The sequence below is a fragment of the Microcaecilia unicolor genome, chromosome 6, assembly GCF_901765095.1.
Source record: "Microcaecilia unicolor chromosome 6, aMicUni1.1, whole genome shotgun sequence".
NCBI classification, from domain to species: domain Eukaryota; kingdom Metazoa; phylum Chordata; class Amphibia; order Gymnophiona; family Siphonopidae; genus Microcaecilia; species Microcaecilia unicolor.
The window spans coordinates 343683572-343702399 of record NC_044036.1 but is presented as its reverse complement, the minus strand read 5'-3'; the positions used below and the strand labels follow the sequence as shown (position 1 = coordinate 343702399).

The following is an 18828-nucleotide window of genomic DNA, read 5'->3' as shown; positions in this document are numbered from 1 at the left end:
GCACCCAGACACTGGAAGTCTGGAACAACTTGGAACTCATACCATGGCCTGCTGCTCTTTCCTCCAAGGGAGACGCCATGGCACAGATGCTCCCTGAACTGTCTACTGAATTTGGAGGACATGGAGGACCGACCACACAGAACTGAAATAACATCTCTCAATGCAGAAAGATTTCTTCCCTTGCTGCCTGTTTTCTTTCTCTTTTTAATAAATGGTTGCTGCTAAGTCAGTAAGGCTGTCAAGACTCAAGGACCAACAATCCCACAGTAGACACCAATAAGGCAGCGAACAGTCAAGCAAGTAAGTACAGTTTGCTTTCCTCCCTTCCCCCCACCCCAGAATAAAAAATACTAATTCAAGCTAAGACCTAGGTCCCCTGGCCCCTGGGGCATTCCCCCTTTAGGCCTTCCAGACTGGATATAGACTGCACAAGCTGCTCAACCACCATCTGCTGGAGACTGAGAACCAGGGCCGCCGAGAGCCGGGGCCAGGCCCGGGACAAGGCCGCCCCCAGGCTGCCCCCGGGTCCCCCCACTTGAGGTCGCGTCGCGCCCCCCCCCCCCATCCGAGGTTGCCGGGCCCCCCCTCCACCCGCTGCCAGTGCCGGGCCCCCTGATCTAACCTGAAGCGCCTTCATCTTCGCAGCAAGCAGCAGCAGCAGGGCAGACCTCTCCTTCCTTCCCTGCCCCGCCCTCACGGACGTTACGTCAGGCGAGGGCGGGACACGGAAGGAAGGAGTGGCCTGCCCTGCTGCTGCTGCTTGCTGCAAAGATGAAGGCGCTTAAGGTGGTTAGTTGTGGGAGTGACGGAAGGCTTAAGGTTAGTTGTGGGAGCGACGGAAGGGCGGGCGGGCCTGACTGCGGCAGCGCCGGGACCCCCACGGAGGCCCGGGCCCGGGAACTTTTGTCCCCCCTGTCCCCCCCCTCTCGGCGGCCCTGCTGAGAACATACCAGCTGGCTGAGGATTGGCACAATGCTATCACACAGATCTCAGAGTTCTAGTGTTCATAGTTTCCATCTGCTGGTGCGAGGATAACCCAAGTGTCAGCATTTGGACAGGCCTAGAGGGCTGACAAGGAAGTGCTATGTTCTTTGTTGATCTCTGGTGTCTGGCCTTGGCTAATCTATTGTTAATGAATACGGCTACCATATGTCCGGTTTTACCTGGAAATGTCTTCTTTTTGAGGACACTGTGTGACGTCCTGGCGGGTTTTTCGAGCCTGCCCATTTGTCCGTGTAGTCTCCCGCTTGCTACTGGTGCAGCTTTAAAATGGCCACCGAGGCTTCAAGTGGTGACCTCACAAGATTTCTGAAAGTCTAGCGAGGTCACCACTTGAAGTGTTGGCAGCCATTTTGAAGTGGCGCTGGCAGCGAATGGGCAGCGGCATCACTGGGCAGGAAAGAGTGGGCTCCTTTCCTGCTCCAAAGAGGCCACTAGACCACCAGGGGACGATAAGGTAAAGTAGGGGAGGGGATGTAGAATGTGGGTAGAGGGTAGGGGGGGTGAGGGAGCTGTAAAAAAAGGTGGGTGGAGGGAGGCTGGAAAAAGATTGGGGGAGGGAAATATATAGAAGGGGATGGCTTTCTTAAGGGGGGGGGTCTAGTCAAGGTGCCTGTGTGGTGTGGGGGTGGGGAGGGGCGTGGCTATTGGTGTCCTCCTTTTTGTTGCAGCAAATATGGTAAACCTACTAATGAACCTCTGCTGCCTGCCATGAGTTCTTGCCTGATCTTGGCTCCTCCTCCTGGGTATGACATCCAGTGCTCACTCTCCCTCCTCCTTGGGACCCCTGGCAACTTCCAAGTACCACAGGGCTCAATCCAAAGGGAACGGGAGCTGTGATAGAGGAAGCTGCATGTCCCTGGTCCCCAGTATTCCTCTTGGGTGGAACAAGCCCTGATATCCCATGGGTACCTTGACAACAAGGCATGTTGGGAGGAAAGAGCAAAGTCCATCAGCTTTATAAAACTCTGCAGGTACCTCTGGAGGTTCTGTTGGGGTTAGCAAATAGCAGTTTGGCAGGAAGTGCACCGAAGAGGGGGAGGGGATCTATGTCTAGCACAGGAGTCTTTGTGCAAGCTAAGAAGGCTTAAAGTTTGCCTGACGTAAAGGGCAGTTGGTTCTGGGGGGAGTTGTCAGGCTTGTTCACAGTGAAATAAAATTATCCTCCCTACGTCCAGCATCTTTAACAAAAATACATTAAAAGCAACAACCTCCAGCTCTGCCAATCTGTAAGTCCAAAAGGAGAATATTTAATAATCCAATCAAAACAATGATTTTATTCGACATTTGAAGCCTGCAGGTTCCTACCTGGGCTGGGTAATCAAATATCCACTGGTCTCTTGGCTTCTCTTCATATGTCACAACGGCATCTGGGATTTCATTCCGTAAAGTGGCCCGCATTCTGTCGAGGACACGGTTTAACCAAACCTCAACCTAGATCAGAAAAAAAAATGCACAAATTACCAGTTTACAGCTTAAATCAAAATACGATAACCTCTTGTGTTCCTCGGTTTCCTGACTTGGCTGCTTCTCCTTGGGTTATTGGTCTTGGTTCTCTTTGAAAGTTGACGCAAAGTCCACAGGTGAAAACTACCTGTGGATTTTGCAGTTATGTAGGCAGTTTTGAAAATTTCTCTCAAATTATAAAGATAAGTAAATAAATGTAACATTTTTAAACTTTAGATTTGGGACTTAAGGTGCGAAGTGACCCTTCAGTGGACTGAATTGATTAATATGTGTTTCTAGGCCTCCAGTGCCTTGGGAAGAGGTGGTTGTGGAACTCTGTGCATTACAAGCAGTAGTTATAGCAGAGGATATTAACTTACATTTAGAGGATGAAGACCTAGCGGAAGTTACGTCAGACGAGGGCGGGACACAGGGAGGGAAGGAAGCCCGAAGGGAGGTGAGAGGCACTGTGATTTCAATGCAGGGGGCCCGGCCCGGTGGCGGACGGAGGTGGGAGCGGCGGCAGTGACCTCGGGGGGAGGGGGAGCGGTGGGGGAAGGGCCCCAGGGGCGGCCTTGCCCCGGGCCCGGCCCAGTCTCTCGGTGGCCCTGTGAAAGAGGGCAGTTTTCAGACAGCAACTGTCCTCTAAAATTTCAGCAGCGGCTTTTTTTATCTTTCCTTTATCTGACTTTGATTACATGAACATTGAATAAACCCCACTTACCTGTCCAGAACAGTCACAATCTTCATCAAAAGGAACATACTCGTTCTCCTTACTGTACATTCCTAAGGCAATCTTTAAAGGCTCATTCTTTTCATCCATTTTGAATTCGAGTTTACACAAGCTGTCAAACAGCTTAGATAAATGATTGCTAACCTATAAGAAATAAAACCTTGAATAAATTAGTGATTCTAGCAATGAAATATTTTAAAATCAATGTGTCTTCAGCTCTTAGAGGGCAACTCTGAACAGCATCTCCGGAAAAGGTTCATTTGCGGATTAATATCTTTCAAATATTTGAAATCCACTGCTTATTTCTAGGATAAGTAGCATACAATGTATTGTACTGTTTGGGGATCTTGCCAGGTATTTGTGACCTGTATTGGCCACTGTTGGAAAAAGGATATGGGCTTGATTGACCTTCGGTCTGTCCCAGTATGGCAACACTTATGTTCTTATGTTTTTAGATTACTCCTGAGCCTATAACCTCTTCACTTCATCCTATTCCCACTCATTCCAGAGTTTTCCTTCATTTGAAAGAAGCTCACCTCCTGTACATTTATGCCTCAGAGATATTTATACGTCTCTATCATATCCCCTTTCTCCTGCCTTTCTTCCAATGTGAACTTAAGTCTGGAGCTGAATATTCACTATCTAGAAAAGCCTGGGGACCTGCCCATGCTGCACTCTGATACTATCTGAATTGTTCAAGGGCAGTCACTAAGGATTTTCAGTGATGCTATCTAGACAGATTGGCCAGTGGCACTTTATCCGGATTGCAGAAGCTTGACTCATGAAATATTCAGTAATTTCAACAAAACAAGGTGAAATTTTCCATAGAAAAAAGGATACATGAATAAGGAATCATGATATGAAGCTGAAAGGAAGCACGATGAACAGCACAGTTGCATACCTTAAGCATAGTAATATAGCAGATGACAGCAAATAAAGACCCCAAAATTACACTTGTTCGCACAACTTGCATGTTGGGATAACAAACTCAAATTCAATAATAGAGCCATAATATCTATTTTTCCTGAAAATATGGCTGTATACAAACATCTATATACAAAAAACCCACAGGCAGATGCAGCTACCTCCACAACTCCAGCTTCCACCCTTCACATACAAAAAGATCCATTATTTTACAGCCAAGTCACAAGATACCACCGTATCTGCTTGGACCCAGAGGATAGAGACAAACACCTTGAAACCCCGACTGCATCCTTCAAACAGAAAGGCTACAACCCCAAAATAATCTCCAAGAATATTGCCTCCTCCCTCAAAACATCCGGGGAAAATCTGCTACAGTACAAAGAAAAAAAAGCCACAGACAGAATTCCCCTTGTAGTGACATACAACCCACAGCTGGAAAAACTGAGGAAAATCATAAGAGACCTACAGCCGCTACTCCAGGAAGATGAATTACTGAAAGAGATATTCCCATCCCCACCAGTGCTGGCCTTCCGACAGCCACCACACTTAAAACACAAGCTGATCAGAAGTAAACTCCCAACACAGACGGAAAAAGAAAAGGGCACGTTTCCCTGTAACACAGCCAGCTGCAAACTATGCCAAAACATTTCACAAGACCCCACAGTCATTCACAAGGGAAAAATATTCAACTTAAAGGACTATTTTCCATGCTCATCTTCCAATGTGGTATATATCATTCAGTGTAAGAAATGTAACGAAGGATGCTATATTGGAGAAACAGGCCAGATGTTTAAGACAAGATTCAATCTGCACAGACATCACATGAAAATAGCTGGTGCCAGTCAAGCCCCCACCCCTGTGGGCCAACACTTTACAAGACCAGATCACTGCACCAGTGATTTCACAGTAAGAATACTGAAAGGTAATTTTAAAACAATACAGGAACGTAAGACCTTTGAAATAAGAATGATTGAATATTTTGACACCCAACAAACAGGACTTAATAAGGATCTGGGTTTTCTAACTCATTATAAAACATAAAGCTGTATTTCTCTGTTTATTTCTCTGTTTATTACCCTCCTCTCACCTACCAACACCCATCCTGTTAGAATATCAATGATATGCTTTGATCTCCCCATGCATACCTCCTACCCACCCCCACCCTCCCACTCTGTCAGACTGTCAAAGTGATGCTTTGATGTTTCTCTCATATATACTATCTGCTACCACATTTGCTTATTTCCGATCTGACGAAGAAGGGCAACCTTCGAAAGCTAATCAAGAAATGTATTAAGTTATGTCCAATAAGAAAGGTATCATCTTATTTTCTTTTCCATGTTTTATTTGGTTTGATTTCTATTGATATCCTTAGTAGAGAGGTGTGGTAGCCGTGTTAGTCCACTCTTAAAGGCTATCTTAAAGGTTATTTGTTTGATTTCTATTGATATCCTGAAAATATGAAATTTCAATAATTAGAACCTCAAATCTCCTGATAGTGGAAATCACTATGATTTTATCATCCTCTATCACACATTGAAGTTTTTTTCCTTTGTAGGAACCAATTATATGAAAGGACTCCTAACTATTTCGAGAAAAACAACTGATTCCAAAAAATCCCTCAAACATTTATTTAAAAACAGGACAAAATCTATATTAATAATTCTCACCTGTAATATTCTGAAGCTCACTCTGTGGGAGGGAAACACTGAAGGCTAGGCTGTCAGCAACACTCACTCTCACTCATGCACCACTCATATACCCGCCCCCCCCCAGCCACACCCCTTCCGGACATAATTCGCAACCCCAACGTTCTAAATGAAGCCTCAACCGGAAGTGTGAGGCGCCAGAGATATCCGTTTTGCCCCATTACTGTCAACCGGAAGTGTGAGGCGCTGTAAAGGTCTATCCATTTTCCCCATTACTGTGTGCTCCGCCTTCCCGTCACTATGTCATGACGATGAGAGTGGAGCACTGCTCCAGAAAACGCGACCGCAGCCGGCACTCCTCAAAACAGCTGAGCGGAGCACAGGGTGCTCGAACATGACGCCAGCAACCCGCGTGACCGCATCCCACACCAGTAGGTGGTGGAACATCAACGCACCAACCTATTGCAAAACGGAGAGGGCGGTTGCGTTCAGCGCATCTGCTGCCTCTCTCCTTCACAACCTCCTGCCTGAGGGTGCTGCAACATGACGGCTGCAACCCGCCCGACCGCATCCCACAGCAGAAGGTGGTGGAACATGAAGGCAGCAACCCATTAAAGAACGGAGAGGGCGGTTGCGTTCAGCGCATCTGCCGCCTCTCTCCTTCACAACCTCCCGCCTGGCCTGCCATGCCGAAAATACGAACTCCGCTCAGAACACAGCACTGCCGGAAACAGCAACTCTCCTCACAATACAGCACTGCGTCCTCTACGCAGGACAATTGACGCCACATAGAACTGCTCTCCACAACAGCTTCAAATCGGAAGGTGCGTGTCCAGGGAGGGAGGGAGAAACGGAAACCCTGAAACTGGGAGGGGGGAAGGGAGGGAGGCTCCTGAAACTGGAAGGGATGGAGGCTGGCCCCTGAAACTGCAGGGGGGCGCCCGGCCCCTGAAACTGGGGGGGGGGGGGGGGGGACCAGGGACCCAGGATCCTGAAACTGGGGGGGGGGGGCCAGGGAGCAAGGGAGGGAGGACCCTCCCTCCAGGGACAACCTTGCTAGCGCCCGTTTCATTTCCATCAGAAACGGGCCTTTTTTACTAGTGAATAAATATGCCTCTCTCTATAAAGATCAAACAATCCCTCAAATTAGCTAAAGAGATGCAGAAAAAGCCATGTCCAGCTTATGACAACAAACAAAGACCTGCATAGTTCAGCCAATCTGCCCAAAGCCTCAATTGCAGCCTTGAAAGAGGGGTCATAATTTTGGATGCGGTATGGTCACATTCATTGTCAAAACTTGATTAAACCAACAATCCAATCGACATCATTTTACTCACTATCAACCTTAAGATGTCTCTCCCCCCCCCCCCCCCCCCCCGAGATGCATTCATAACATATGATAAAATATGGACTGTAGAAGCCTGTCCGGTCCTGACCTTACTTCCCATCTACTGGAGCTGCTGTCTAAGAACCGCTAAATTTTGTTTTGATCACATTCTTTTTCTATATAGAGATCTTTTAAAATGTAAAAATTCTGTCACTGTTTTTTTTTCTCTACCATTCCAGGCATCTGGAGACAAGGTCACAAGTGGAATGAGTGAGAGGAGCAAGATTTGAACACTGCCTCCCCTGGGTCTCAGTCTGCAGCTGTCAATCACTTCACATAACTTTCACCTGAAGAGAGGGTAGGTAATTTTGCAGGTAATTAACTCACATAACCTTAGCTAGAGAAAAGATCTGGGTGGATTAGATGAAGCAATTATCTTACCTCCACAGGATCATTTCCATTTGATAAAATATGCAAGAGATCTGCAGAAGACACAAAGTAAAATCGAGGAAATGCCAGCCTCTTTGTCTCCAGGTATTCAGACAAAGCCTTTTCACAAAGAGCCAGACTAACAGGGGGAAAAAAAGCCAAACAAAACAGAATAAAGTATTAATATTTTAACTGATGCATTCAAAACAAAAGCAGTAAAAAGAAATCCAAGTCTCAACTTGTTTTGTAGCATTTCTAGCTTTTCATAAAGGCCACGCTTATTTGTTACTTCAACCACATTTGGTGTTTTAATTGCATCTGTCATGAGCTCCTGCAACATGAAAATGAGATGACATTGTGAGATATGTATAACTCAGTGTTTCTGTTATGACCCTTAAAAGAAAAAAATACAGACGGTAAAATTTCTCACTTTAAAATCATGATCAATTTGGTCAAAACGTTTGGAATCTTCAGGCAGCTGCGCACGAATATCTTCGGAACCAATGAAGATACTCTCCAGATGACTCCATGTTCTCTGAACATCAAACCAGATAGAAATCACCGCGTCAGCAGTGGACAGCTTCTGTTGCCAACCTGATACCTCCTGAAGAAAGTGAGCGATGTACTTAGAAGTCATCAGGTTCTGAAGTTGTACTTGGTTGTCTTCTAGAATCTCCACCAGTTCTTCATTGGGTTTGAGTAACATGGTTCCAGTTCTAGCATGGGCTTCATGCTCAAATACCATAGTGGTCCAAGTACTGTCAAGGGCCTTTAAAACCTTAAATACAACACAGTCATTAATCAAAAAGTGAAAGTCTGGTGTTCGATTTTCAATACATTGAAGTTTAACAGCATTTGAATAATCAATCATTGCAAACCAAAGAACCCAGAAATGTTCTCAAATATTTATCAGCCACAGGAAGAATTAAATATTTCACTTTCTGTGGGTTTCTGAACCTCCTCCCCATCCCTTTGAGTTTAACTGATCCTGAGATTGCTGGGGGGGGGGGGGGGGGGGGAGAATTCACAATGCTTCTGCTGCATATGTACCTGCCAACATCATTACCAACTGGTATTGCTATGGCAGTATTATGTTTTCCCAGAAAGCATTAAATCCTCTCTTCCTCTCCTCCCCCCTCCTTTGTGGTTTTGTCTAAGCTGTCCACCTTCTCCTGCTGCTCCTGCAGTGCCCATCATACCTACTACTGGAACCCTGCCCATTTCCAGCCAGAAACTGTTATTTTAGCAAGAGAATAATAATGGAGAGAACAGATTTACAACTCTCCAACCAGACATAAATTTTATGAAAATACTGCTTCCAAAGTATTCCACTTTGTGGTGTCTGAGGAACACATGCAAAGTGGTTTACATAAACAAACATGAAAACAAAAATACAATTACAAAGTACTACAATTTTTTTTTTAGGAGTGGCCTAGTGGTTAGGGTGGTGGACTTTGGTCCTGGGGAACTGAGGAACTGAGTTGGATTCCCACTTCAGGCACAGGCAGCTCCTTGTGACTCTGGACAAGTCACTTAACCCTTCATTGCCCCGTGTAAGCCGCATTGAGCCTGCCATGAGTGGGAAAGCGCGGGGTACAAATGTAACAAAAAAAAAAAAAGACAAGACATTTCCCATCTTCAACCCCCAAACTTAAAGCCCAGGGAATAGGCAGGCTTTTAAATTCTAACAATATCTCAGACCAGATCTCCAGGGAAAGCTGATTTCACCAGCTTGGGATGGCCACAGAGAAGGGTCTCAGCCGCCAACAAGGGGGGACACCTGTAACATGCATTCTTGGAACGACTGACCACAGTAGCCTTGTAGGCGCAACACAATAGATAGTCCAACAAACACAGGTGCTGACGTAGTAAGTAGTTAAGATTTTACAACATTTTAGCTCCCCAATGCAACAAACCAACTCCAAAACTAAAAAGTATGCCTTGTCAGAACAACCAGCGCACACCACCACAGCTGAGATTGGCTCATGCACCGACGGGAAGGGAGACATAAGAAAAAAAAGCTTTCTCCCTTCCCTTTCCTGCATCTACCTCCTTACCCCCAGACACACATCTTGGTGATCTCTAGTGGCCCTTTTTTCACACAATCAACTCTCCACATCACAGAAAATAAAATCCCTGGTAGCCTAATGGCCCCCTACCCTTGATACACATCCCTGGTAGTCTAGTGACCCCTTCCCTCCTGAACCTGACTCCCTCTACTTCCTACCCTCAACATACCATCGCTGGTACCCTAGTATCCTCCCTTCCCCCAGAACCCAGATACCCTCTTCCTCCCTATCCACCTCATAAAGTTGGAAGGCACAAAGTGGATGAAGGGATCACTAGACTATCAGGGATTTATATTCTGTGTTGGGAGTGGGGGAGAGGGCTACCAGGAATTTGTATGTCAGATCCAGGTAGGGGGAGAAGGGATGCCTTCAGCTTCTGCACCTACCCCTCGATTGGGAACTGGGAGTTTTAGGCGGGTTCAGACACAACTTCCTATTGTAAAATGAGAAGCACATGCCGATTTTTTATACAAACCTTACACCCTTGAAATGTCATGCATATAGCAGCTTTCTAAAATCATTATATGTAGGTGTGCACTCTAGATGTGCAGGCTTGCTATTTACAGATCTAAATGTTTCTAAAAAAGAACTCATCTTTCACTCGCTCCCTTTTTGTCCCATTTTCTGGTTTCACCCCTTCCCTTTTCATTCTTAGCTTCTTTCCCCAATTGCATCCATTTTTCCTGGCTCTGACATCTTTGACTGGAGTGACCACCTCTCAAGCCAGTAAACCAGGGCAGTTTTAGTACATATCAGGAAGTTGACAACACAAGAATTCTCTTACAACTAGAAACTGGACTTACCTTCTCCATTCCCGATTCTTTTACAGCTTTATCTACAATACCACGAACCTCTTCCTCAAACTTGTGTAGTTCTAATTGCAGCAAGTCTGCAAGTGTTGTTTCATCTGACATTTGAAAGTTCACCTAGAGAGAACAGAATTGAAGTAAGAATTTGCATTTGTGATGAATATCTCTATATTCTGCACTATCTGCTGATGTTTGTGGGTGACATCACTGCACAGCACCATTACGTGGATTATGTCATCTCATTAGTGTTTCACATTTGCCCCCCAGGATGCCGTCCTCATGTAAGAAGTGAGCCAAGGCTTCCTCCTGTCCTTTTAAGCCATCACCAGTTACATCCTGCTGTCTGCTCCAGTTGGTTCCCTGAAGCTATTTAAACCTGACAATTTCCATTCTGCCTTACCCTTTGATAGGGCCTGATGTGCGAGTTCCTACTTCTTGTTTGTTTACCATTTCTAGATCTGTTCTGTAAGTGCTGACCTGTTCCCAACTCCTGACTGATTTTGTCTGCCAGTTCTACTGCTCCTGCTTCATTACCATTAATATTTATTTATTCATGACATTTATACCCCACATTAGCCCAAAATAGATTCAAGTTCAATGTGGCCTACAAACAAAGAATAACATGAATAAAATATAATAATGTACAGAATATAAATTACAATAAGTTCAAGTAGCAAATTAATACATGTGCAGTAAATAACCAGGGATTTAGACTATCTCAAGGACAAATTAATTAATTAAGGGTGGATAGGTGAGAGCATAATTAGGCTTGACTAAATGGGAAACGAGATTAAGAAAAGGGTGTGGGTAAAATTCAAATATGGCGTGCCCAACTATGTTCCCAACCTTCACTACTCTTGGGCTCATGCTTTTAAATCCTTGCGTACTGGGGGGCTCAACCTAAAGGGAAAGGTGGCTGTTATAGGCAAACACTAGGCCAAGAGATCCCAGGTGCTCCCCACAAAGTTGTCATCCGGTTGTGACAATTAGCTAGAATACCTTAACAGGTTTTGCCTATATGCACCAAGCAATCCTCAGTGAAGCTTTCTCAATTTATGATAAAGCTAATGGAATGAAATATCTGAAGGAGGGAGGAAATGTGTGACTTTATTCTACTGTCCCCTGAGAATACTTTTTCCAGGTATGCAACTTTGTTTTCTCCAGATGATCACAATAAACAAACCCCACCTTCTGTTGTTACCCTCCCATAGGAGTGGTTGAGGAGCCTACATGGGATCTATCGCCACCATAATATGTCCCTCTACCAGCAGGTGGAGATAGAGAGAACTTCAGAGGTTTACTATATGTGGTCATCTGCAGCCACCTTAACTTCAGTATTGTCCGATACCAAAGCAGTGAAAGAAGGAAGAGGAAATCTAACAGTAAGTCCTCTCCTGTTAGCTCCTCAACCGCTCCTGCGGGAGGGTAACAACAGAAGGTTCTCTTTATGTTTTGATTATTTTTATTTTTTTAATTTTTAGCCAAAAATCAAATGAAGGAATCTGATGAAACTGAAGCAACTAGAAGAAAACACTCAACCCAGAAGAACAAAGAGCAGGCCTCTGGATTGATCTGTTGGGGCTAATGGAAAGAAAATGATCAGGTAAGGACTATTTTTACCTTCCATAGCATCCCACAGATCAATCCAGAGACCCTGTCCTCGCATCTGCCATTTTACCCATCATTTTTTACAGAGTCTAGTTTTAAAACCATGAGAAAGAGAAGACAAATAGTGTCATGGATCACCTTTGTAGCTGCCATCAGTTGTTGCCAATGTCTCTCTCGGACTGCAGGATTCTGTAGATCACCCACTGCCCTCAGGGATGTGATGGTGTTTTTCACTGTGTTATCTAGTCCTGTATAGGCATCCCAGGCTCTAACTTCTTTATCCAAACTTCTCACGTCTTTTGCAAACTTTTTAGAGTCAACATCCATTTCTTCTACATTGATATGTTTCCATTTAGTGGTTTTCCAGTCATCAATGCTTGTGTTAACCTAAAATTAACCAATTGTGATACTGAATTAGCAAAATGCGTGTTCTTCTGTTTAAAATCCTAAGTAACGTTTCTACTGTATTATGAATCTAACAATCATTCTATTCTATCCTATTTAAGAACTTCATTCTGTTAACTCCCTCTTTGAATCAAAGTGGAAAAAATTAAAAGAGAGAGTTAATAAACTGGGAAATACAATTATTTAAGAAAAACATTATCCCCCATACCTCCTATAATCTAATTAGTCATTTAAAAAATGTCCACTTTCTTACACATCTTTATGTAGGTTCATTTATTCATTTGTCATTGGTAAGTACACAGCAGAATCTGTTCATTGGTCTGACCCAGTATGGCTGCTGTTATGTTCTTGTGTTTGCTTAAAAGGTAAAATGCAAAAATCCAGAGTCTCATCACTCAAAGCTCCCAACGGTGAGATAATTACTAATGATTCAGACATCATAAATCATTTTCAAAAATTCTATAAATCCCTATTTTCACCTCTAGTCTGGCCTAATTCACCGTATAATATCAAAGCTCTGTCCCCAATGGCTTTGCAGCTGAATATTACAAAACGTTTCTTCAGAATGATCACCTTTACTTCAAACCATATATAACAAGTTGATAAGTGAACAAAAAATGTACTTGTACTTTCGTGGAGCCGGGGAAAGACACCTCCAACATACCTAATTACAGACCTAATCCCTCTGATAAACATAGATAGTAAAATCTATAGCAAAATATTTTAGCAACTAGATTATCCTCAATACTTACGTTACTCAGTTCTACTACAGACTACTCAAGATTATTCTGTGATTTACACTCTTTCCTGAATATCTGTAATGACCTCATGGTAGCCTTGTCCCTGGACACGGAGAAGGCCTTTGACAGGGTCGAATGGTCCTATCTTTTCAAAATCCTTCAATGGTTTGGTTTTGGATTCCAATTTATTAATGTGGTCCAAATATATCTGAATCCAAAAGCTATGATCTCTGTGAATAACAATCTCTCTGATGCCTTCTTTGCTACCAAGAGCACCAGAAAAGGATGCTCATTATCCCCAGGGTTGTTTAATTTAGCCATACAGCCATTAGCAATTGCTCTTAGGCAAAATCCAAAATTTTCTGGTTTTAAATTCATACAGTCCAAAACTAAATTATCACTATAAGCTGATGACCTATTTTTATATACCAACTTTACATCAATCCCTCATACATATTCAGATTAGTTCCTTTTCTAAAATATCCAGCTACAAAATTAATTGTGACAAAACAAAATGCCTTCCTCTTAATCAAAAAGTAATGAAAAGTATGATTCCCTGGGATCTAATGAAGTTCAGACAGGCGCAATCCCAAGTCACTCCCACCCTCACCAGCGCTGGATTCAAAATGGTGCCGTCAACTCATAGCAGAAGTCTCATGGAACTAACCACTAGGGTCAGGTTTCCATTTGTGAGGTTGCAGAACCCTACTCAGCCTGTCTGCCAGATAGTTGTTTTTCCCTGCCAGATATGTGACTCTGAGAGACATCCCTTGAAAGATGTCCCACTTCCACATCTGGACTGCTTTCTGACACTGGAGATACGAAGCTGTTCCTCCCTGTTTGTTGATGTAATACATTGAAACCTGGGTGTCTGTCTGAATTAGAATAACTTGATTAGACAACTGATTTCTGAAAGTCTTTAGAACATTCCAGATTGCTCTTAGCTCCAGAAAGCTTATGTGATGGAGGTTTTCCTGAGCAGACCACAGACCCTGAGTATGAAACACATCTAGATAAGCACCCCATCCCAGGTTACATTGCATCCGTCATCAATACCTTTGAATTTGAGGAATCTGGAAGGGAATACTTTTTGCCAGTTTGGATTGGACCATCCATCACAATAGTTGAGTCCTGGACTGGAATGGTGATGGAGGTGATGTCCTAAAGGATCCCTGCAGCTGTACTATACTATTCTATACTATCGGTGTTTTCTATTGTTATTCCAACAAGGATTCAAAGCAGGTTACATTAATGAAAAAAAGACTCCAACAATAAGGAGGAAGTAACAATCTAACAAAATAGCAGATTACTAAATAAAATATCGTTCAAAAAGGACAAATAAGAAGGCGCAGACTTCAATTCCAAAGGCAATCTGTTCCGTATTCTAGTCCCAATAAAAGGAAAATAGGTCTCTAGAATAGATTTGAATTGAACATTCTTCAAAGAAGAGAAACCTAATTTCAGAGTTCACCAGAAACCTAATTTTCTGTCAGCAGATGGAAATATCAACAGCTCACTTTAAGCTCACAGAATTCAACCTAAATATTGATTTGAAAATTAGACAAAGAAAATCTATATGCTTAGGTATCGTTAGCCAGTGATAATCTTGAAAAATTGGAGCCACTCTTTCAAAACACCCAATACTGCTAATTAATCTTATAGTTACGTTTTGCATCAATTGTAAATGTTTTAGGGAGTCTTTTACTAAAGCTTAGCTTAAGTTATGTACAGCAGGGTCCACAGGAATAAAATGGGCCCTGCTGCAGATAACTCGAACTAAGCTTTAGTAAAAGACCCCCTTAGCTGCTTAGTTGAAATATCACAGCAAAGTGAATTACAATAATCTAATTGTGAAAGCAGGACCACTTGAGCACCAGTTCTAAAATCCTTCTTCATCAATGAAGATCTTATTGCCCGCAGTTGTTGAAGCTTAAAAACGAATCTTCTACTAAGGACATTAATCTGTTTTTCAAAAGACAAAGTGGAATCTAGAATAACTCCTAGCACTCTAGAATGAGTCTCAATATTTGGCTCCTCACCTATGGCCAATGTAACTCTTATATTTGACAATTTAGCTATATCTCCAAACTAAAGTACCTTTGTTTTCTGTTTATTCCACTTTAATAAATGATTCATAGTCCAATTATCAATCAAAGAAATATAATATTTGGTAGAATTCAAAGTGCTATCCAAACTAGGCAAACCAGTACCCAGAAGAAATATATTATCTACATACAATAATATAAAAATTTCATTATCCAAAAAATAATCACCCAGAGAAAGATATACATTAAACAGTGAGGGAGGGAGTGGGGAGCCCTGCAGAACCTCACAACCAGGTTTCCAACTAGATGATCTCCCCCACCCCCTTCCATTAACACTATCAACACTATATGATCTATTCTATAAAAACTGTTCGAACCAACCAAGTCCACTGGGAGGATAGGGTCCATTGAGCCTACTTCAAATTCAGGTGTGCCTTTGGAGATGCATGAACTAGCATCCTCAACGTCTGACCAGCTGATACCTGCTGATTCTGGTATTCTTGTAATACTACTGATATGAGAGTCAACATCTGAGTAGCGTTGAGCTGAGTCCTTTGGGTAGTTTATGACAAACCCTAGTAGCTCCAGCATCTGAATGGTCATGTGCATTGATTCTTTTGCACTTTCCACTGATGTGCTTTTGACCATCTGATTGTCCAAGCAGGGAAACATATGATCCCACCTTCTGATATTTAAAACACAATATGAAGAATCCCCTTCATATCTTTCCACCACTTTGAAGATCTACACTCCTCAGAGAGTCAGTCTACTCAAAATTCCATCATTCAAATAGGTGAGTCAACGAATATCGAGAGAAATTTGTTATCACGGCAGCTCCAAAATTGTGGAATTCTTTACCACAAGAACTGCAACAAGTTCAACCAGTACTTTCCTTTAGGAAACAGTCTTTCATTTGCAGCAGGCCTTTGAATGAGCTCAAGTTTGAGTTGCTTATGTGATTGACTATAGTGGTATCTTTGATACTTGTATCTATTGCTAATTTTACATTGAATGTTATTATGTAAGCCACCTAGAATCATAGATAGCATGGGATACACATTTTTTTAATAAATAAATTGATACTGTATGGGGGTATAAGCATCCTTTAAGTTCACACAGCATAACCAATCTTCCTTTTGGATATCATAGGTATAAGAGTGCTCAAGAACAGTTTATTCCATCATTCTTCCCCAGTATGTTCTCAACACATTAAAGCAAATCCCACTTCCTGGGCCTGAGCTGACAATTCCTTAAGATAAGGGTCTTCTAGCACGTCAATACATATCTTGCAGAATAAACACTTGTTGTTTCCTTTATTCTAAGTCCTTAACATTATCTGAGCTGCTCAAGGTTGGACTTTGTTTTATTTTCTGACTTGAACACAACCATTCCACTCTAGTCTCCTTATATTCTTAACTCAAAATAATTACCAGAACATTCATATCCCAGAGGTCCTTCAGTAAAGCGATGTCTCTGCGACATGCTTTAAGCTGTTTATAATCTGGAACAGTAACTTCAAACAAACTTGCTGATTTGGACAGTTCAGCCAGATCATCCTCCAGGGCACAGAGACCTTTATAGGCCTAAAGAAAGGAAACATCAATTCTATTAGATAGAACTACTACTACTATTACTACTATTTAACATTTCTAAAGCGCTACTAGGGTTACGCAGCGCTGTACAATTTACATAGAGGGACAGTCCCTGCTCAAAAGAGCTTACAATCTAGTAGACAAGTGAACGGTCAAATTGGGGCAGTCTGGATTTACTGAACGGTAAGAGTTAGGTGCCGAACACAGCAATGAAGAGGTGCGTTTTAAGCAGAGACTTGAAGATGGGCAGGGAGGGGGCTTGGCGTATGGGCTCAGGAAGGTTGTTCCAAGCATAGGGTGAGGCGAGGCAGAATGAGCGGAGCCTGGAGTTGGCAGTGGTGGAGAAGGGTAATGAGAGGAGGGATTTGTCCTGTGAACGGAGGTTTCGGGTGGGAACGTAAGGGGAGATGAGGGTAGAAAGGTAGTGAGGGGCAGCAGACTGAGTGCATTTGTAGGTAAGAAGGAGAAGCTTGAACTGAATGCGGTATCTGATTGGAAGCCAGTGAAGTGACCTGAGGAGAGGGGTGGAAGATTAAAAAGAAGACGACATGGAGTTAACAATACTTGGAAAACCTTGAGAAATAACAGCAAACCTTTTGCTCTTGGCTGCTCTATCCAAAACTCCTGGCCACTTACATCGCCTGTTCGGGGTTAACCACTCATTTTCAGCAGAACCTCAATGGTTACTGCCACTGAAACTTGATAGCGCCGAAAAGAAAATCGGCTATTTTGGGGCTGTTCCGGGACTACCGCCAGCCCAACATGGCCGCCAGTGGTAGTTTTGCCCCGAGCGTGTGCCATTACAAGGGAAAAAGAAACCCCCCAGAAATGACTAGCTTAGCGCTGCCCAGTTACTGCCAGAGCCCTTATCCCCACCTCAATGGGTGGCAGTAAGGGCCTCCCCACCGCTTGGCCTTGCAGTGAGACTTATCTCACCACGTGCCCATTTTTATTCAGGTTTTACTGGTTGTAGGAAAAAGGGCCCTGGCGCATGGGAGAAATGCCCCCCCCCCCCGCCCCCACCACCAGTGCAGGGCCCTTTTTTTCCCACAGCTTAGTAAAAGGACCTCTCTGTGTTAACTCACTTTGGAAACCCAGTGCCCGGACCTAGCAATGAATTTCCAGGTTTAACGCTGGCAGTGGTCAGCAAAATGCTGATCGCCGCTGGCTGGATATCGGACCCATAGATTAAGTCAGTAAAATTAACTTCTTTTTTAGCTAGGAAATGTGCTCTTTGGATGGTGACACTTAACCTACAAGAAAACAATTTGATTATTAATACACTCACAGGCATATTTCTCTTTGATCAAATAACAGAAAGAAAAAAAATTCTAGAAAGATGATATCAGTGACCTTACGTTGCCTAGCAATAAAAAAAAGCCCAGACTTGTCAATCCTGAAGCCTGGTGGTCCAGTGGACCTCCACATCACCTACCCTCAAAAAACAAAAGCCCCCCACCACAATTCCAAAACACCTGATGGTCCAGTGGGACCCTTAACAGACCCCTCCCCCCACCCGCCTGCCAACCCAAGGGCTAGCCAAGCCCTCCAATATCTCGAACATGGAGAGAGGGAGGGAGGAAGGAAGGAAGGGACTAGTGCTCCCTACCTCCCCCTGTGTGCTTCAAAATGGTGCAACCTGGAATGTACTGTGCGAAGGGAGAAACTTCAATGAGTTAACAGAAGGCATGACTCTGCCGTCTACCATGAGGGATTGATACTACGACTACTAGCAGACATATGCAGTTGTCACAATCCTGGAATATCACATGTGAAGCTAGAGGTACATACCTGTGACACACATAATACCTCTCTTCTGAGTGTATCCTCATTTAGCGTGCCTACGTCTGGGCGCCTACACTCTGGGTGCGCCTATTCTGATGTCAGACGCCTTCACTTTATAACCAGGAACTTCTCACTACTTCCTGGTTTATCTTGTTGCTGTTCTGCTTGACCTGACTCTGCCTGGACCTGACCATTGCCTGGACCTGACCTCTGCTGGATGGCTGCCTGACCACTGCCTGGACCTGACCACTGCCTGGACCTGACCTCTGCT

The 18828-nt window shown here is 43.6% G+C and overlaps 1 protein-coding gene across 2 annotated transcripts in view; it reads right to left on the bottom strand.

The window, feature by feature from the left end:
• Positions 1–18828, bottom strand: part of DNAH17 (dynein axonemal heavy chain 17) — a 239744-nt gene that overhangs the window by 132495 nt on the left and 88421 nt on the right. For both annotated transcript variants that reach the window (XM_030208642.1, XM_030208641.1), the window contains 8 exons: positions 16611–16763; positions 12129–12377; positions 10377–10499; positions 7935–8282; positions 7744–7835; positions 7517–7643; positions 3170–3322; positions 2308–2433 (listed from right to left, as the gene is read on the bottom strand). In XM_030208642.1, coding sequence (XP_030064502.1) covers positions 2308–2433; positions 3170–3322; positions 7517–7643; positions 7744–7835; positions 7935–8282; positions 10377–10499; positions 12129–12377; positions 16611–16763 — 1371 coding nt within the window. The remainder of the gene's footprint in view (positions 1–2307; positions 2434–3169; positions 3323–7516; positions 7644–7743; positions 7836–7934; positions 8283–10376; positions 10500–12128; positions 12378–16610; positions 16764–18828) is intronic.